Raw genomic sequence first — 20,599 nt, forward strand, 5'->3', positions numbered from 1 at the left:
GAATGAACATGGTACTTTGAAGCAGGAGTCTTGGATTGCCACTGACTTCCTGGGTGGTGTAGTGATGATAATGAAAACGATGGAACATTTATCAAGGGCTCACAGCCAGGTTTTACTGCTTTATTTCACTTCATCCTCTCCCTTAGCTCAGGATGTTCATCCTGTTTGTGTTACAGATGAGATTTAGCAAAGTACAAACTCTCTGCTTCGAAGTCTCAAAGCTAGTTACCAGCAGACCTTGAACCTAGACTTTCTGACTATACTGTTGCCTCCCTGCAGCAAGTTATTTAAACTGCCTGACACCCAGTAGCGTCATCTCTCAAACGTTCATTGAATTCTGCAGTATGAAGTTGAAGGCAGAAGAGGCAGGAGCTTAAAGGAGTCCATTTACCCTTCAGCTTTCCTATTCCAGGGGAATGAAGTCTCTCTTGGGGTAGAGAATGCAGGTATTAAGGGAGTATTTCCCAAAGGAAAGCTATCTTTGGCTTGTATTACACCTTTTGAAAGAATGATTCACTGACAAGGTTAGTATCAAATCTAGTTTTAATTCTCTATAACAAATCTTTGTACCCTCCCACCTGTTGTACCCTTTGTATTGGTGAGAGTGACCCTTTGGCCCTGGAGTCCAAGGTATTGGCAGGAGCAGTTGCCCCCCTGCTGAGGCCTTCTGGCAGAAGTCTTGGGCCATGGCTGCCCAGCCGCGGCAGGCAGGAGATGCCTCACCTCAGGTGAGGATGGGGTGAGATGGAGACAGGATGGGGTGAGATGGAGACAGGATGGGGTTCAGGAGAGGGAGAAGGGTATAGGAGACACTCTTAAGTGCAAGGGCTTCCTATTTGAAGGCAGGAAATAGGAGCTAATAGAGTCCAAGAACAAAGGTTGTCCTTTAAATAGAGATGAGATGAGCTGGGACCTCATTAACTACTGATAACTTCCTAGTGCCACGTAGATAAGGGAAAAGGAGCAGAAAGGGGAAGTCAAAGGTGTTAGTCAAGACGGCCCCCTCCCTCCTTTCCCTTCCTACCCCCACGGAGGGGAAAGGCCACAAGTAGGACAGGATGCTCCGAGCCTGCGCTGTCTTCACTCAGCCTTCTTGGGCACTCGGCCCATCTTGGTGCGGATGTTTCGTAGAAGGAAGAAGGCACCTGTGCTGGCCGCACAGATCACCTCAGCCACCCAGAAGGCTGTGCTCCAACTGTAATGTTTGGCAATGGTGCTGAAGGGCAACCCAGCCAGAAAGCCTCCCACTGTCATGGAGGAGGAGAAGAGCCTGTGTCACTGTGAGGCTGGAGCCAGAGGGGCTTAATCCAGCCCCTCGCTGCCTGAGTGCAAGGCATCAGTGGGGGTATCACTTACCATTGGCCATGAGTCCCACAATGGCATGGGAGGTGCCACACAAGTTGGGAGGGGCGCACTCATTGGCTATAACTCCAAACAAGGCAATGGGACCATAAGAGGAAAAACCAAACACAGCTCCCAACACCAGGATCCAGAGCTGTAAAGGCAGTGCAGGGTGGCAATTAGAGTTTGAGAAAGACTGCCACCTACCTGCCCCTGCCACAGGAGAGAGTGCTTGGCCCTGGGAACAAACAGTTGTAAGGAGAGAGTGGCTCCTGCATACAGACCACTTCCCAGTACATGTGACTACAGGACTGGAGGAGCAGGGGCCACACTGAACCGACCTAGGGGCCTGTGTGGGTAGGTGAGGGAGGTACGGAAGCCATCCCTCTTGAGTTAGATGCTGTCCCCTCTCAAGATTTGTGCAAGCCAGATTGGCTAGGGACGAGGCAGAGCGCGGTAGGATAAAGGTGAGACACACCAAGAGAGAAACCAGAGATAAAGATGGAGCACCTCATTCTCTGTAAAGCCTGTGATCTCAGCAAGAGGGTGAAGAGCCGGAGTCCAGAAAGCAGTATCCTAGAGGAGCACAGAGTGGAGAAGAAACCAGGCCCAGAGTCAAGGAGGGGCACCAGAGCATAGAAGAGGGGAACTGAGGAACGAACCACTGAAAAGGACAGTCCGAGAAAGGCCAGGGAGAGGGAGACAGAGTCAGTGGCCCTTGCTTTCTCATCCTTGTCCCTGCTGTGAGCCAGGCCCTCTTTACCTTGGGGGAGTCACTGGTCACAGTGGCCCGGAAGAGGTACATGGACGCCGTCATGCCAGCCATCATGAACAGGAGCAGGCCATGGCGGGGATTCCCGTAGATGGACAGCCCTGCCTGTGGGCACAGTCCTGGCAATGTCAGGCCCCAGGAGCAGCAGAGAACCCCCACCCCTGGACTCTGACACAGCAGGCCTCTGCTGGCTGGTCTTTGGCAATCCCACTGCAGTTCTTGGCCCAGGGCAGCTCTGGGAGGCCCTGAGACCTGCTTATTATGTTCTGAGGCCAAACTCCACAACATCCCTTCCTCCACCTGGGGCAGGCTCGAGGACATGGGCTGGCAGGCTGCACCCAGTTTTCCTGGGGCTGTGGAGAAGCTAGGCAGAGAGAAATGCTGGCTCTCCTTGACATCATTTAACTTCATCTCCACATTCTTAATGAAGAAAAATATCCTGGAAACATTCCCACTTCAGCCAGCCTAAACCAGCACATGCCAAGCTGCATGTGCCCCAGGGCTCCCACTTCTGGTGTCCCAGTCATGCTGGGAAGATTTAAAGGGACCCTCCTCCTTCCTGTCCCTTCTGCCCACTCACCTTGGCCATGGCCCGGTCTGACAGGTAGCCAGCTGCGATGCTGCCTACAAGGCCCCCAACCTCCAGGGCACTCATGTAGGAGCTACCTGCAGTGAGGAGTTGCAGTGGGAAGAGGGAAAGGGAGGGTGGAAGGGCGTTACACCTTGGGGTTGTTCCAGACTGGCTTAAACCCAGAGATGCACAGGGTCCCCAAGAGTGACTGACTATGGCTGCCTGAGTAGTATCTGGCCTCAGGAAAGAGGAGGGGGGATAAAGGAAACTGGGCCTGAATTTCCCATCCCCTGCGTTGGCTCCTGCTCCCTAGGCCTGCCCCATCCCAACATTCATCTCACCCACAAGGGCAGACTGTCCTCTCTCCTGGATGAGGAAGAACTGGCCCCAGTCAGTACAGCACGTCTTTACTCCAAACACCACAAGGTAGCCGGTGGACAGCACCCACAGGTAAGGGGTCAGCAGCAGCTCCTGTAAGGTACTCTCCTCCTTCGAGGAGCCTGGGGGTGGGAGGAGGCCAGGCCTCAAACTCTGCTCCAGCTGCCCTGCCCACCTCAAGCCCCCACCACTCATTAACTAGCCACAGGGACAGAGTCCATCCACAAATACAAGGATCAGCACAAAGGTACCCCTTCACCTACCGTTCTGCCCTCTCCCCTCCACTGCAAGTCTCAACCAGTGAACGATAATGTGAGAACCAGTTAGGATGGAGGAGGTACCCAAGACACTTAAGCTTAGGATGCTGTCCACACAAGGAACTGGCTTTGTTATAAGGAAGGACCAGGCTATAACGTGAGTCATAGCATTTGTTGACTCTGCCACTTGGCTGGTACTACTGTCTCAGGATAGAGTTTTACTTACGCCCCACCCACTCCATCAGCATCCCTCCCCTGACATCCATTGGCTAGCACAGGGCCAAGCATACAGCTATCTTCAGTGAAAGTCTGCCAGGTGAATGATAAAGGAAGGTTCCCAGAGGTTGGCTTCAGTGGGTACTCACCCTTCTTGCCCTTGGAGGGAGTGGGGTCCAGGTTTTGGAGTCCAACATCAGCAGGTTCATTGCGGATGAGCAGGAGACAGAGGAAGGAGACGGCTACACACAGTGCCCCAGACAGGGCCAGCGTGGCGCGCCAGCTGTAACTCTGGGCGAGGATGGTTGCCAGGATGGGGCCCAGCCCTCCAGCCAGGTTCATGCTGGTTGATAGGATGGCCCACCAAGTGCCAAACTGAGATGGTTCAAACCACTGTGGGGCAGAGAGGAACAGAGTAGGTGCCCAGACTCCAGTCCATACGGAAGGTGGGGTCAGGTGGGACAGACCCAGGAGCTCACATTACAGGAAGGAGGCAGAGGGCGCTTCTACTTGGCAAGGCCAATTCCCTCATCTGCCACCTGATCCCACCACATTCAGCCTCCTAAAATATCTTGACAAGCAACAGGAGCTGGGCTGAAACTCCTGAGGAACCTGCTCTGGGGTGGAGGTGCTGGGCGCCCATGTAGTCTTTAGGTGTCCTCTCTGCCAACCTGAACCGGCTCCTCGGAAGCACTCACCTTCCGTAGGACCTTGCCACATGGGGGCCAGCCCAGCCCCTGTGCCAGGCCATTGAGGAACCAGAGAGCAGCAAAGACAGGCACTGCAGAGCTCCAGGAAAAGACTATGTTAACCAGGCCAACCAGGAGGAGCCCAGAAGAGAAGAGCCAGCGAGCACTCATCTGGTCAGACAGCACCCCGCTCACAAACTTGCTGATGGCGTAGGCAGCGGACTGGCTGCTGGTGATGAGCCCTGCAGAAGAGGAGAGCAGGGAGCAGGACAGCTGGGGGGTTAGGGATGGGGCAAAGGCACAGGAGGGTGGAGGAAGTCATGGGGTCAGGTGTGCAGAGGTGCCTGGCAGGGTGAGACAGGTTCCTTCCAAGAGGAAGGATTCCTGACATTCATTCATGGTGTCAGGCTGTTCCTTCTATCTCTCCATTAGCATTAGCCCCAGGCTGACCCATGACTTTTCAGCCTCTTGGAGAGTTCTAGCAGCAGCTGTCAGGGGGCAGGACAGCCCTCCTCCCTGTGATTCTCAAATACTTGATTTCCCCCTTAGGGCCTCTGGCAGTTCTCTTGCCCCATCTCTGAACATGGGGCAAAGGCTTAGAATTGGAGTCAAGGACCTTATTCCTCCTGAAGGGATAGTCTGCTAGACCACATGGAGTCATTGTGCCAAATCCCCGGTTCCCAGTGCTCACAATGTCAGCAGCCAGCACTTACCCTGTGGTCTAAGCCTGCACCCACAGAGATGCAGAAACTGCTCAGAGTCCCCCTAACACACAGTGTCTCTGGGACACCTGTTGGTCACAGGCACACATGCACACACACATCAGAAACGCAGCCGTCAGACATGCATAGACCATACCCACAGTCCTTTACCTGTGCCCACTGACATGGATCTCAGAGCTTCCTCATCCTGCACATGCACTGTCCCTTGGGCTCAGCTGTGCAGACGATCCACACACATTCCGCGCCTATACCCACCACACTGCACAGACACCCAGCTTGTCCTACTGGTCCTGTGTTCCTGGGCCCGGGACTCACCCAAGTCATCTTTGTCCAGAGGGATCTCCTCCACCAACGACGGCATGACAAAGGAGAAGGTCTTGCGGTTGAAGTAGTACAGGCTGTAGCCTCCAAACATGGCCGAGAAGATCACGGTTCGGTAATACCCGTAGCCTCGGGCTGCCATGGTGGCAAGGAGCAGGCCCTACTGGCTGGGACACAAAGTCTCTGACCACGTCTGGGGCTGGCAGGCTGTCAGTGCCAGGTCTGCTGAGTTAGGCTTTTTCTGCTCCCTCCTCCACCCAGCCTCCCAGGCTCCCTTTATAGCCTCCTTCTGGACAATCATTAAGCCTGGGGCGGCTCCTAGGGAACCCGGTGTCCTGAGGGAGACAAGAAAATAGGAGATTACTGACGCCCAGGCTGTGGGGGCTGGAGGGGGTTCGGGAGGGAAGGCAGTGTCCCTGACCTGGGCCAGCACCCGGTGTCCCCAGGATTTCTTTCACGGCGCTTCCGCCTCCGCGAGCCTATGAGACCAGCGGTGATTAAAGACTTAGCCTAATTACTTTTGTCTCCTTGCGCCCAGGGGAGGCAGGGGTGGAATGATCCTGCCGGCTTCCTCAGCCACTTACCTCATTCATTTAGGGAAAGTTTATTGAGGGATTACTGGTTGCGAGGCACTGCACTAGGTGCTGGGTTAGTTTCTACACATACACATTCAATCAGACACGAACTCCAAACAACCTCTCTTCCAAGTCTTCCAGAGTTGAGTTCAAGCCCTGTAACTCCCGATGCTTCTTGGCACACGGTGGGGTGTAACTGTTTATTGATAGCTGCAGACCTGTAACCAAGGGGAGGCAGGAGAAACTCCCCAGCTCAAGACACAGTGTCACATCGAAAGCCCCGCTAGGGGCTGAGGTCTGATCGCCTTTACCCTTGACGTCAGTATGGGCTCCGGTCTGGCAGGCTGGGGCTTCAGGGACCGTGACCTGACAGCCCGTGGGCGGGAAGGTGCAGCGGAGGACTCCCGGCGTAGTCCCCAAGCGCCCCGCTTCCCAGGGCCCCGGCAATACGTCCCTGGCTTTTCAGCTCGGTGGGGAAAGCAACTGGAGCAGAAGGCGTGGGCGCAAGCGGAGCAGTTGGCCGCTCGGAGGCCCCAGAGGCCCCTCGCTTCGGCGGCCGAGTGGCTCGGCCTGACGGGGTGGACCCGAATGGTAAGAAGGGGAAGGAGGGAGCGAGGCCGCGTGCTCTCGGCACCTGCCCAGCCCCGTGTCCTCAAGATACCCAGGACACCCGACTCCGGCTGGGAATGGACGAGGGCTGGAGTGGTGCGGAGACCCCAGGACTTGTGTAACACAAAGGAGCCGGCGCCGACTGGTCCCAGACAGTGCTTTGGCGGCCCCTCGACCCAGCGAGTGCCCTCACCCCTGAACCGGCAGCCGCAGAAACAGCTCCGTGTGGGGTAGAAAGTTGGGCCTCCGACAAAAGAGCCCCAACACCTGAGACTCGCGCTCCAGTCCCGCCCTCAGGAGACGCCCCTCCCCCGCACACCGCCCCCTACCTGAACAGAGGTGGGAGCCGGAGTAGCAAGGGGCGGGGCCGGCCGGGCCTGTCGCGCGCATGCGCCCGCGCCCTGAATGGGGCGGGGCCTCCGCCTGCGACTTGCAGTCCTGAGAGTCAATCCTGCTCTAATGGTTTAGGTTTAATCTTGCGGGTCACCCGGTCCTCGGACTAGGACAGCGCCGCTTAGGGGCTGGAGTCATATGTTCCCTTCTTAACAGATTGGCTTCGAGAAACCATTTTTCAGTAAGTGCCTCCGGCTACCAGTCACTGTTCTCACAGTCTGGGAAATGTCTTGTGTTTTCTGTAAGAAATTAGTGCAGGCCTCAGTAAGCACAATTTGAACATTTATCTTGTGGTCAGACTGTTGGGGACATAGTTAAAATAGCTGGAGTGTTTAAAGTGTGGACCCTGAGTAAAGCTTAAATTCGAATTCGGACCCACTACTTGGATCAGTGTGACCCTGGGTAATTAATAATCTCTATGAGCCCCAGTTTATTACCAACCTCATAGGGTGATTGTGAGGGTTGAACAGATTTAGAGCTCCGAAAATTTAGATAACTGCTTTCACCGAGTATATAAAAGAATTGCTGAAATTATTTTAAGTGCTTCAAAGTTGAGAGTAAAGCTGTGTTTTGTTTTGTTTTTAATCAATTGTCTATTTTTTGGCTGCTCTGGGTCTTCAGTTGCTGTGTGGGCTTTCTCTAGTTGTGGTGAGCTGGGTCTACTCTCTCATTTTTGGTGTGCCTGCTTCTCATTGCGGTGGTTTGGCTTGTTGCTAAGCACGGGCTCTAGGGTGCATGGGTTCAGTAGTTGTGGCGCACACAGGTTGCTCCATGACATGTGGGATCCTCCTGGACCAGGGGTCGAATCCGTGTCCCCTGCACTGGCAGGTGGATTCTTAACCACTGGACCACTAGGGAAGTCCCAAGAGTAAAGCTCTTTTAGAGTGATGTTAAAAACACAGCAGCAGGTCCAAAATTGAGTTGCTTATGCTAAGCCCCGCATCACCAAAGGGAGACTTCATTACAGTTTTGCCTCTCCCAGAAATGGGATCTTAATAAGTTAATCAGGAGTTGCCTGATCAGTACTAGTTATGTCATCTACCTGATAGATCCTCTACCATTCCCTAAAGGAAAGTAACCTGGTAATAACCAATCTGCTTTTTGCCTAGTTTAATTCCTTGTTCCCTTAATTTCTTGTTTCTTCTACCTATAAAAGCCTTTCATTTTGTACAGCTCCTCAGAGTGCCTTTCTAAGTGCTAGATTGGATGTGTCCTGATTTATAAATTGTTGAATGAAGTCAACAAGATCTTTAGAATTTACTCAGTTGAATTTTTTTTTTTTTTGAATTTTGTTTTTTAACAGCAGGAAAATGATCAGGAAAGGGAGGAGGTGGAGGAGAGCCAAGATAAGATAGGACAGTTTGTGGCTGAACTTGATTAATTGAGCAGATATTTACTGAGCCAGAGCCTAGTGTATATCAGGCATGGTGCTTTCATGAGGTAGAGCCCAGGGCCAGGAAAACGATTCTCTCCAAAACCAAGCCATATCAAAATCTGTACTTCACCTAGCAGACAGGGAGCCATTGTTCCCCCCTCACTTATTGTTAAGGTATAAAATACAAAAGGTATGAAAACAAAAAAAAAAGTGCAAATCTTAAGTGTACAGCTCAATGTTTTGTTTTTTAAAAACATACGTTAATGCCCTTGTAACTACTGCTTAGATTAAGTTAACTTTCCTATCACTTTATTTTGGAAATGTTCAAACCAATAGAAAAATTGCAAGAATACCCTTCACCTCTCAAATGTTAAATTTTTTGCTATGTTTTGAAAATCTCCGTATAACTATACATGTGTTTGTTGTTGAATCATTTGAAAGTTAGTTGAAGGCATTGTGAAGCTTCACCCCTCTATATTTTAGCCTGTATTGCCCTGAAAACAAGGGCATTCTCCTATATAACTAACTACAATGCTCACTTTCAAAAAAATGTTTTTGTTAATATATACTCCACATTTAAATGTCTCCAATTTTTCCAAAGATGTCTTTTAGAGCTTTTTTAAAATCCAGAATCCAATCAAGGATTATATGTTGCATGTCAGTCACTCAGTCCAGTCACTCAGTCATGTTTGACCCTTTACAACCCTATGGACTGGAGCACGCCAGGCCTCTCTGTTCATCACCAACTCCCAGAGTTTACTCAAACTTATGTCCGTTGAATTGGTGATGCCATCCAACCATCTCATCCTCTGTCATCCCCTTCTCCTCCTGCCTTAAATCTTTCCTAGCATCAGAGTCTTTTCCAATAAGTCAGTTCTTAGCATCAGGTAGCCAAAGTACTGGAGTTTCAGCTTCAGCATCAGTCCTTCCAATGAATATTCAGGACTGATTTCCTTTAGGATGGACTGGTTTGATCTCCTTGCTGTCCAAGGGGCTCTCAAGAGTCTTCTCCAACACCACAGTTCGAAAGCATTAATTCTTCGGCACTCAGCTTTCTTTACAGTCCAACTCTCACATCTGTACATGACTACTGGAAAAACCAAAGCTTTGACTACACGGACTTTTGTTGCCAAAGTAATGTCTCTGCTTTTTAATATGCTATCTAGGTTGGTCATAGCTTTTCTTCCAAGAAGCAAGCATCTTTTAATTTCATGGCTGTAGTCACCATCAGCAGTGATTTTGGAGCCCCCCAAAATGAAGTCTGTTCCTGTTTCCCCATCTATTTGCCATGAAGTGATGGGACCAGATGCCATGATCTTAGTTTTTTGAATGTTGAGTTTTAACCCAACTTTTTCACTCCACACTTTCATCAAGAGGCTGTTTAGTTCTTCACTTTCTGCCATAAGAGTGGTGTCATCTGCATATCTGAGATTATTTATATTTCTCCCAGCAATCTTGATTCCAGCTTCTGCTTCATCCAGTCTGGGATTTTGCATGATGTACTCTGCATATAAGTTAAATAAGCAGGGTGACAATATACAACCTTGACATATTCCTTTCCCCATTTGGAACCAGTCTGTTGTTCCATGTCCAGTTCTAACTGTGCTTCTTGACCTGCATATAAACTTCTCAAGAGGCATGTCAGGTGGTCTGCTATTCTCATCTCTTGAAGAATTTTCCACAGTTTGTTGTGATCCGCACAAAGGCTTTGGCATAGTCAATAAAGCAGAAGTAGATGTTTCTCTGGAACTCTCTTGCTTTTTCGATGATCCAACAGATGTTGGCAATTTGATCTCTGGTTCCTCTGCCTTTTCTAAATCCAACTTAAACATCTGGAAGTTCATGGTTCACATACTGTTGAAACCTGGCTTGGAGAATTTTGAGCATTACTTTACTAGCATGTGAGATGAGTGCAATTGTGCGGTAGTTTGAGCATTCTTTGGCATTGCCTTTCTTTGGGATTGGAATGAAGACTGACCTTTTCCAGTTCTTTGGCCACTGCTGAGTTTTCCAAATTTACTGGCATATTGAGTGCAGCACTGTCACAGCATCATCTTTTAGGATTTGAAATAGCTCAACTGGAATTCCATCACCTCCACTAGCTTTGAATAGCAAGGAGAGATAAGAAAGCCTTCCTAAGTGATCAATGCAAAGAAATAGAGGAAAACAATAGAATGGGAAAGACTAGAGACCTCTTCAAGAAAATTACAGATCCCAAAGGAACATTTCATGCAAAGATGGGTACAATAAAGGACAGAAATGGTATGGACCTAACAGAAGCAGAAGATAGTAAGAAGAGGTGGCAAGAATACACAGAAGAACTGTACAAAAAACATCTTAATGACCCAGATAACCACAATAGTGTGATCACTCACCTAGAGCCAGACATCCTGGATTTCAAAGTCAAGTGGGCCTTAGGAAGCATCACTATGAACAAAGCTAGTGGAGGTGATGGAATTCCAACTGAGCTATTTCAAATCCTAAAAGATGATGCTGTAAAAGTGCTGCAGTCAATATGCCAGCAAATTTGGAAAACTCAGCAGTGGCCACAGGACTGGAAAATGTCGGTTTTCATTCCAGTCCCAAAGAAAGGCAATGCCAAAGAATGTTCAAATTACCACCCAATTGCACTCATCTCACATGCTAGCAAAATAATGCTCAAAATTCTCCAAGCCAGGTTTCAACAGTATGTGAACCGAGAACTTCCAGATGTTCAAGCTGGATTTAGAAAAGGCAGAGGAACCAGAGATCAAATTGCCAACATCCATTGGATCATTGAAAAAGCAAGAGAATACCAGAAAAACATCTACTTCTGCTCCATTGACTGCGCTAAAGCCTTTGTCTATGTGGATCATAATAAACTGTGCAAAATTCTTCAAGAGATGGGAGTAGCAGACCACCTGACCTGCCTCCTGAGAAGTCTGTATGAAGGTCAAGAAGCAACAGTTAGAACTGGACATGGAACAATGAACTGGTTCCAAGTTGGGAAAGGAGTATGTCAAGGCTATATATTGCTATATTATTTAACTTATATGCAGAGTACATCATGCAAAATTCCAGACTGGATGAAGCACAGGCTGAAGTCAATATTGCTGGGAGAAATATCAGTAATCTCAGATATGTAGGTGATACCACCCTTATGGCAGAAAATGAAGAGGAACTAAACAGCCTCTTGATGAAAGTGAAAGAGGAGAGTGAAAAAACTGGCTTAAAAGTCAACATTCAGAAAACTAAGATCATGGCATCCGGTCCCATCAGTCCATGGCAAATAGATGGGGAAACAGTGGAAACAGTGACAGACTTCATCTTGGGGGACTCCAAAATCACTGCAGATGGTGACTGCAACCATGAAATTAAAAGATGCTTGCTCCTTGAAAGAAAAGCTATGACCAACCTAGATAGCATATTAAAAAGCAGAGACATTACTTTGCCAGTAAAGGTCCATCTAGTCAAAGCTATGGTTTTTCCAGTAGGCATGTGTGGATGTAAGTGTTGGACCATAAAGAAAGTTGAGTACCGAAGAATTAATGCTTTCGAACTGTGGTCTTGGAGAAGACTCTTGAGAGCCCCTTGGACAGCAAGGAGATCAAACCAGTCCATCCTAAAGGAAATCAGTCCAGAATATTCACTGGAAAGACATGCTGAAGCTGAAACTCCAAAACTTTGGCCACCTGATGCAAAGAACTGACTCATTGGAAAAGACCTTGATGCTGGGAAAGACTGAAGGCAGGAGGAGAAGGGGATGACAGAGGATGAGATGGTTGGATGGCATCACTGACTCGATGGACATGAGTTTGACCAAGCTCCGGGAGTTGGTAACGGACAGGAATAACCCCAGGCTGCTGCAGTCCATGGAGTTGCAAAGATTCGGACATGACTGAGCAACTGAACTGACTGACTGGAGTCTTAGTATTAGTGAAGTATGGACAATAAATTATCTGGAAGATATCAACAACATTATGGACTTGCTTCCACAATAAAGTAGAAAATCATGATGGAGAAGGCAATGTGGCTGGAGATAATGGTGGTGATGAGGAGGAAGAGGATTCTCCTGACTCTGAAAGTCCAGATGATTCTGAAAGTGACTCACAGTCAGAGAAACAAGAATGTGGTGAAGAACTCCAAGCTACTGATAGCCTCAATGAAATGAAGAATCCTCAAAACAAGAGATGCTTAAAGCAACTATAAAATGATGTTTGTTAAATTCAGTCATTCAAAACTCCCAAACACTTAGTCTTTGTATTAAAAGTAGGACTTCCCTGTTGGTCCAGTGGTAGAGTCTGCCTGACAATGCAGAGGACACAGGTTCATGTCCTAGTTTGGGAGGATTCCACGTGCTGAGGGGCAACTAGGCTCATGCTCCAAAAGTACTGAAGCCTGCAAGCGCTAAGGCCCCTTGCACATGAGAAGGACTGCACTGAGAAGCATGCGCACTGCAACTGGAGAAAGCCTGTGTGCAGCAACCAAGATCCAGGAAGTGAAAGTCGCTCAGTTGTGTCCGACTCTTTGCAACCCCATAGCCTATACAGTCCATGGAATTCTCCAGGTCAGAATACTGGAGTGGGTGGCCTTTCCCTTCTCCAGAGGATTTTCCTAACCAAGGGATTGAACCCAGGTCTCCTGGATTGTAGGCGAATTCTTTACCAGCTGAGCCACAAGGGAAACCCAAGAATACTGGCGTGGGTAGTCTATCCCTTCTCCAGGGGATCTTCCTGACCTAGGAATCGAACCGGGGTCTCCTGCATTGCAGTCGAATTCCTTACCAACTGAGCCACCGGGGAAGCCCACAGATCCAGCGAAACAGAAAATAAATGAGTTTTTTAAAAATAAATAAAAGTAAGCCTTACCATTACAATGCACAGTGGAAGACTGCTCAAAACCCACAGAGCTTTGTATTATAATTTTAAAAGTCCTTTTAAAATAATTATAAAGACTTTTCTTTCAGATGCGATGGGTCACACTGTTACGGGTGTGACTGCAAACACTGTTGTAAAGAGTAAGCATTGTACAAAATAAGAAATAAGTACAATACTCAATTTCCTTTCTTATTAGCATCATCAATTACACTTTTCTACCCCTTCAAATAGAGTTATGGAGTTTGGGGGAAGACACTAATTTTTTGTTTGTAGAAGCTCTTTTATATTTTTTTGTTCCTTCATACTTTTCTCTTATAAAAAGTTCATCTGGGACTTCCCTGGTGGTCCATTGGCTAAGAGTCTGAGCTCCCAATGCAGGGGGCCTGGGTTCAATCCCTGGTCAGGAAACTAGATTTCACATACCACAACAAAGACCCAGAGAAACCAAATAAAATAAATTATTTTAAAAAGTTTATCTGATACTGTGATGTCTTCATGATAAATATTCTTTTTTAATATTTTGTTATAGTAGAATTATTCATCCTGGATGTTTCTGCTACTAATAACAGTCTAAATTAATTCTGGCAAAAGATTGAGTGTGTCGACTGAAAAAAAAAAGCACAACCTAAAAGCTGAGAATTGTGTTTCATTTGGCCAACTTTGCTGAAGATTTAATCCTGGAAGACAGTCTCTCAGAGCTATCTCAGATAGCTATCTCAGATAGCTCTGAGAGACTGCCCCAAAGAGATGAAGAAGAAGTCATGTTATATAGGAGTTTTTGCAACAAAAACAAGTAGTCCAGAACATCAAAAGATTACTGTTAATTAAACAAAAAACAGATATCTCAAGTTAATGAATTTAGCACTTCCCTATATATGGGAAGTTGTAAGAGTCTGGGCTCATTGAAATCATTTCTTTCCTATGCACATTAACTATTTGGGCCAGTATCCTATTTTACTCCACCCTAAATCCCCTTAGACAGCAAGAGATCAAACCAGTTTATTCTAAAGGAAATCAACCCTGCATATTCATTGGAAGGACTGATGCTGAAGCTGAAGCTCCAATACTTTGGCCACCTGATGCAAAGAGCAGACTCATTGGATAAGACTCTGATGCTTGGAAAGATTGAAGGCAGAAGGAGAAGGGTTGACAGAGGATAATGTGGTTGGATGGCATCACTGATTCAGTGGACATGAGTTGAAGCAAACTCCAGGAAATAATGAAGGACAGGGAAGCTTGGCGTGCTGCAGTCCATGGGGTTGCAAAGAGTTGGACACAACTGAGCAACTGAACAACAAAAAATTCTCTCAGGGTGCACAGGTGGGGTTGGCTGCAGTGGCTGAGGGGTTGATGACTTCAACATCCTTTGTTTACTGAAACGACATTCTTCATCCATAGATACTCAGTTTATTCTTGCAGATTCAACTCTAGTCTTTTGAACCAAAGCCACAGGAGAGCAAGTATTTTCACAGCTAATAGAATGGCATTGCTGTCATATGTTCAGAATGATATGATCCCAAGCAGGCTTTATATAATTTGAATTGTATTATACATTAGATGTTTTATAAAATTTGGCCAATTTTTACAGAAGAAATTATTTCTCTGATACTTTGGTCCTATCTATGTAAAACTAGCTTTTTTTTTTTTTTCTTTTTCTTTTTGGCTGTGCTGCAGAGCTTGTGGGATCTTAGTTCCTCTAACAGGGATTGAACCGAGGCCACGGCAGTGAAAGCCTGGAATCCTAATCACTAGACCTCCCCAAACTAGATATTTAAAAAAGTAATATTAGTGACCAAATTTAATTTTCTTCCTAAGGCCTAAATAAAAAGAAATCAGTTTCCCATTAAAGAAAGAAAAGGAAGAGAAAGAAAGAAAGATGGAGTAGGAAATGGCAACCCACTCCAGTATTCTTGCTTGGAAAATTCCATGGACAGAGAAGCCTAGTGGGCTGCAGGCCATGGGATCACAAAGAGTCAGACTAAGCAAGCATGCAAAATCAATGTTTCAAAACACTTTATTATCTGTTTCAGTCCATTTGAGTTTAGGTTGAGGATGTAGATGCCACTTCTAAAAGGAGATATAATAAACATGTTTTTTAAAAAAAGAAAAAGAAATTTTCATGACTTTAATATTTTTCAAAAGTCTAGGTTAGTTGTTTTGCAAGAATGTCCCTCATATGAATTTGTCTGCTTGTTTTTGCAATACAGATCATGTTAAATAATTTTGGCAGAAGTGCTGTATAGATGGTGATGTGTCCTCAGTGGACCACACATCAGGAGGCATGTGATAAATTTGATCATTTATAGTTAAAATGACACCCACCTGATTTCTATGCTGTAAGAAGCTTTTCCTCCTTGTAATTAGTCATCTATGGGACCATACTTTGATACTACAGATGTATCCTCCTGTTTCAACAATTTGTCACCCAGTGGTTTCAGCATCCATTGATGAATCTTGCCTGAATCATTTATTAACACGGGTGGTTGCAAGTTGGAGGTTTTCTCATTCTATCATTCTTTTTGTATTTATGAATTAGTACCCACTCCAGTGTTCTTGCCTGGAGAATCCCAGGGACAGGGGAGCCTATGGGGTCGCACAGAGTCGGACACGACTGAAGTGACTTAGCAGCAGCAGCAGCAGTCTCCTGTAAAGACCTTGTCCCCCTCCAACCCTGAAAAGATTAGGATCAATGTGGATTCCCAGGTTTTTGTATTTGCTGTATTATATTCCATGCTACCATTATCTATGTCATGCCATGTGGTGCCAAGTCACTTCAGTCGTATCTGACTCTTTGGGACCCCATGGACTGTAGCCCACCAGGCTCCTCTGTCCATGGGATTCTCCAGGCAAGAACACTGGAGTGGGGCCATGCCCTCCTGCAGGGGATCTTCCCAACCCAGGGATCGAACCCATGTTTCCTATGACTCCCGCACTGTAGGTGGATTCTTTACTGCTGAGCCACCAGGGAAGTCCACCATTATTTTTATTAATGCTCAAATTGTCCCACATTTGGCCAGAGGGAGCCCCATTTCTTTTTAACTTTTCAATTTTTTTCATGTTATGCATTATCTTTAGAGCAAATTTGGAAGACACCAAAAAGAAGTTTTAAACACTAGCTGATGATAGTCATGTAAAATTGAGTGTTTCTATTTTTACTCTTTTCTATATACATACATATGTATACCTTAGCATATATAAATATAACCCTATAATTTTCCCTATTGAGTTGAAATTGCCCATTTACTTGTTAGCCTCCCCAACTACATACATTCCCTGAGTATGGACGATGGCCCCTTCACCACAGTGCCCAGATAGTATTTGATACAAAGCACTACTGTCATAATCTGTAAATTGCTAGATAAACAGTTGCTCACACCATCTAAATACTTTTATATCTTGATTTTTTTTCCTATTAAAACATAAACATGTTCTATAGAGTTAAGACTTTTGAGCTGAGTTGAATGAAACAGAAAAAACTAAGAACCAGCTTGTGGGGATTCCCTGGTGGTCCAGTAGTTAAGCATCCTTCTTGCTAATGCAGGGGATGTGGGTTGGATTTCTGATAAGGGAACTAAGATTATGCATGCCAACTCAGCCCAAGTGCCACAACTACTGAGCCTATGTACTCTAGAGCCCATGCTCTGCAACAAGAGAAGCCCAAGAAAAGTCAGGAAAGGAAATAAGAAGATGACGTCCCCCCAAAGTAAGCAGGTTTTCAGTTCAGTTCAGTTCAGTTGCTCAGTTGTGTCCGACTCCCTGCGACCCCATGAATTGCAGCACGCCAGGCCTCCCTGTCCATCACCAACTCCCGGAGTTCACTCAGACTCACGTCCATCAAGTCAGTGATGCCATCCAGCCATCTCATCCTCTGTCGTCCCCTTCTCCTCCTGCCCCCAATCCCTCCCAGCATCAGAGTCTTTTCCAATGACTCAACTCTTCCCATGAGGTGGCCAAAGTACTGGAGTTTCAGCTTTAGCATCATTCCTTCCAAAGAACACCCAGGACTGATCTCCTTTAGGATGGACTGGTTGGATCTCCTTGCAGTCCAAGGGACTCTCAAGAGTCTTCTCCAGCACCACAGTTCAAAAGCATCAATTCTTCGGTGCTCAGCTTTCTTCACAGTCCAACTCTAGATAATAAAACCTAGTGTGAATAAGTGCAAATCATCCTACATGCCTGAAAAATAACCTATGATTTTGATACAGCAAAAACATCAATCCTTTCTATATTCATTTGGAGTTTTTTCTTTGTTTCCTTTTTTTTTGGTTATGCTGCTTGCAAGATCTTAGTTCCCTGACCAGGGATTGAATGCAGGTAGTGAAAGTACTAAGTCCCAAGTGCTACACAATCAGAGAATCCCCTTCATTTGAGGTTTTAAAAGTGATTTCAATCCAATCAAAATGCCCAGTAAAACTTCTTGGAAACTGGGCAAAATTATTTTAGAGATCATCTGGGAGAATAAAAAAATCAAAGTAAGAAACTCGACAAATTAAAAAGAGTAAAGAGGAGAATTTTCACTGCCAAACATTAGCAATTATAAGGATATGGTAATTATGTGGTGTAGAGCATAGCTGGGCCTTTTTTTTTTTTTTTTTTTAATTTGGCTGTGCCAAATTAAAACAGTTGTGGTATGCAGTGGTATACCTAGTTGTGGTATGCAGCGATCTTCAGTGCAGTGCACGGGCTTCTCCTACTTGTGGGCTCAGTAGTTGTGGCACTCTGGCTTAGCCGCCCACGGCATGTGGGATCTTAGTTCCTCCACCAGGGTTTGAACCAGCATCCCCTGCATTGGAAGGCAGATTCTTAACCACTGGACCACCAAGGAAGTCACTAGCCAGACAGTAAAAAGGAACAAGATGTACTAGCAGCCTTCACATGTATAATTTAAACCATGATAAATCAATTGGGGGGAGGTAATTAATTAATTAATGGTGTAAGATTATTGTTTAGTTATTTAGGAAAAAAATCCATTTAGATATCTGTTGCAAACCCCACACAGAATAAACCCCAGATAAACAGTGCCATTGAAGAAATGGACTTCCCTATAGCTCAGAGGGAAAAGAATCTGCCTGCAATGCAGGAGACCCTGTTTCAATCCCTGGGTCAGGAAGATCCCTGGAGAAGGAAATGGCAATCCACTCCAGTATTCTTGCCTGGAGAATCCCATGGACAGAGGAGCCTGGTAGGCTACAGTCCATGGGATCATAAAGAGTCAGACACGACTAAGTGACTAACACACATATTGAAGAAAATGAAACCGATAAATTGGTTTCTGGGTGAGAGAGTGTGAAGAAATCACCAAATAAAAGCACAATCGATTTGACAACATTGAAACATAATAATAATAAAGATATTTATGATAAGATGTAAATATCAATAGCTGTTGGCTGCCAGGACCAACCCAAGCCCAGACTCAGAAATAGGAGGGCAGCTGGTGGATCTGTCAAATTAATATCGAAACATGGAGGCATTCCAGGAAAAATGGATAATAAGATCCTGTGTGTGTTTGGAGTAGGGATGGAGGGTGGTAGAAGGCAGCCCAGAGTGACAGGAACCATGAACTGTGGATAGGAGGTAAAGTAGGACAGAGTTTTCAAATCTGCAACTCTTTCCCTCAGCATTACCTGGGCCAGTCCATTGAGATCCCCTATCTATGGGTACAGGCAGATAGGGCTTCCCTGCTGGCTCAGTGTTAAAGAATCCACCTGCAAATCAGGAGATATGGAGTTTGATTCCTGGCTCAGAAAGATCTTATGGAGAAGGAAATGACAACCCACTCCAGTATTCTTGCCTGGGAAATCCTATGGACAGAGGAACCTGGCCGAGCTACAGTCCATGGGGCTGCAAGAGTCAGACACAACTTAGTGACTTAGCAACAGGCAGACTAGCTGGATCCTAGCCACTCCAGTACTCTTGCCTGGCAAATCCCATGGACGGAGGAGCCTGGTAGGCTGCAGTCCATGGGGTCGCTAGGAGTCGGATGGGGGAGCTGCTGCTGCTGCTAAGTCATGTCAGTCGTGTTCGACTGTGCGATCCCAGAGACGGCAGCCCACCAGGCTCCCCCGTCCCTGGGATTCTCCAGGCAAGAACACTGGAGTGGGTCACCATTTCTTTCTCCAATGCATGAAAGTGAAAAATGAAAGTGAAGTTGCTCCGTCGTATCTGACTCTTAGCGACCCCATGGACTGCAACCTACCAGGCTCCTCCGTCCATGGGATTTGCCAAGCAAGAGTACTGGAGTGGGGTGCCATTGCCTTCTCCAGCAGCAGCAGCATTTAATTCACCACCTCAAAATCTGAATAACAAAATGATTCTAAGTGAGGAAAAGAACTCATCAAAAGGCAGTTGTACTGCCCTGGATAATTTTAACGTCCCTCCTTCACATCTCATACCCTCCTCCAAATACAAGCCTGCTTCACCGGGAGGGGCCTGTGCTAGCAACCAGAATGCTTGCCCTTTCTCACAAGTCACGCACCAAAGTAGCAAATGTCCCTAGGGGAATATGAGTTCAAGGGGGCAAAGTCTAGGGAAGAAACCACTATAAGAATAAATTATTTTCTTTTAATTTAGGTAAAACAGGGCCTCCCTGGTGGCTCAGTGGTAAAGAATCTGCCTGTCAAAGCAGGAGACGCAAGTTCAATCCCTGATCTAGGAAGACCCCACATGCTGTGGAGCAACTAAGCCCGTGTGCCACGATTGTTGAGCCTGTGCTCTGGAGCCTGTGCTCTGCAACAAGAAGCAGCACAATGAGAAGCCCACACACTGCAACCAGGGAGTAGCACCCCCTTACTGAAACTAAAGAAAAGCCTGTGCAGCAATGAAGACCTAGCACAGCCAAAAATAAATAAATCAATACAAAAACATAGATAAAGTAAATTGAGGAACTTTCCTGGTGGATCAGTGGTTAAGACTTTCCTTTCCAATACGGGTGGAACGGACGGGTGTGGGTTGGATCCCTGGTTGGGGAGCCAAGATCCCACATGCCTCCCGGCCAAAAAAATAAACCATAAAACAGAAGCAATATTGTAACAAATTCAATAAAGACTTAAAACATAAATAAGATAAAACAAATTGAACAGCCTATAAGAGACAACCCATTCCAGTATTATTGTCTGGAGAATCCCATGGACAGAGGAGCCTGGTGGGCTACAGTCCACGGAATCACAAAGAGCCGACATGACTGAAGCAACTTAGCACGCACATAAGAGACAAGGCAGACTGGTGGGCCAAGAAGCTAAAATCAACATATTAAATATTCTAAAAAAGATAAAGCAGACTCATGAAAGTATGAGGAAAAGCAAGAAGTCATCAAGGATGTTTTGCTTTGAGTAATGTCAGACTAGCTTATTTCAGACCAATCTTCCCACCAATAACAAGTAGAAAAGCTGGTCAAAATATAAAATATTAATAGGTGTTTGAAGGTGTCAGAGAGCTACCAAAGGGGCAAGGTATCAATTAGCTTTTGCAGTTAGCTATTATTATAGAACAAAATCACCCCAAAACTTAGTTGTTTAAAACAATAAT

General features: G+C 46.4%; 1 protein-coding gene and 2 long non-coding RNA genes across 7 annotated transcripts; 1 reads left to right on the top strand and 2 right to left on the bottom strand.

The window, feature by feature from the left end:
• Positions 1 to 525: 525 nt before the first annotated feature.
• SLC37A4 (solute carrier family 37 member 4) lies at positions 526 to 5,518 on the bottom strand. Of its 4 annotated transcripts, XM_086339616.1 has the most exons (9): positions 5,262 to 5,518; positions 4,234 to 4,466; positions 3,685 to 3,928; positions 3,026 to 3,184; positions 2,694 to 2,779; positions 2,105 to 2,218; positions 1,852 to 1,917; positions 1,357 to 1,495; positions 526 to 1,247 (listed from the first exon to the last, which is right to left on the bottom strand). In XM_086339616.1, the coding sequence occupies exons 1-9, from the start codon at positions 5,407 to 5,409 to the stop codon at positions 1,081 to 1,083; spliced, it is 1,356 nt and encodes a 451-aa protein (XP_086195742.1). In that variant the 5' UTR covers positions 5,410 to 5,518; the 3' UTR covers positions 526 to 1,080. The 4 variants fall into 4 exon arrangements, 2 of the variants coding, with proteins under 2 accessions (XP_086195742.1, XP_086195743.1); XR_015141953.1 differs by lacking the exon at positions 2,694 to 2,779; XM_086339617.1 differs by lacking the exon at positions 1,852 to 1,917.
• LOC147357564 (uncharacterized) lies at positions 5,428 to 8,381 on the bottom strand. 2 transcript variants are annotated; one of them, XR_015141962.1, is made up of 3 exons: positions 6,781 to 8,381; positions 5,689 to 5,746; positions 5,428 to 5,602 (listed from the first exon to the last, which is right to left on the bottom strand). It is a non-coding gene; the product is annotated as an uncharacterized LOC147357564 (long non-coding RNA). The 2 variants fall into 2 exon arrangements; XR_015141963.1 differs by lacking the exon at positions 5,428 to 5,602 and adding an exon at positions 5,852 to 6,060 and having other exon boundaries at positions 5,616 to 5,746; positions 6,781 to 6,893.
• Positions 6,884 to 20,117, top strand: LOC147357565 (uncharacterized). The gene is made up of 2 exons (XR_015141965.1): positions 6,884 to 7,025; positions 19,646 to 20,117. It is a non-coding gene; the product is annotated as an uncharacterized LOC147357565 (long non-coding RNA).
• Positions 20,118 to 20,599: the final 482 nt, after the last annotated feature.

The sequence above is a fragment of the Bos grunniens genome, chromosome 15, assembly GCF_055505025.1.
Source record: "Bos grunniens cultivar Pamir isolate PY7600 chromosome 15, Bosgru_T2T1.0, whole genome shotgun sequence".
In the NCBI taxonomy this organism is placed as follows: Eukaryota; Metazoa; Chordata; class Mammalia; order Artiodactyla; family Bovidae; genus Bos; species Bos grunniens.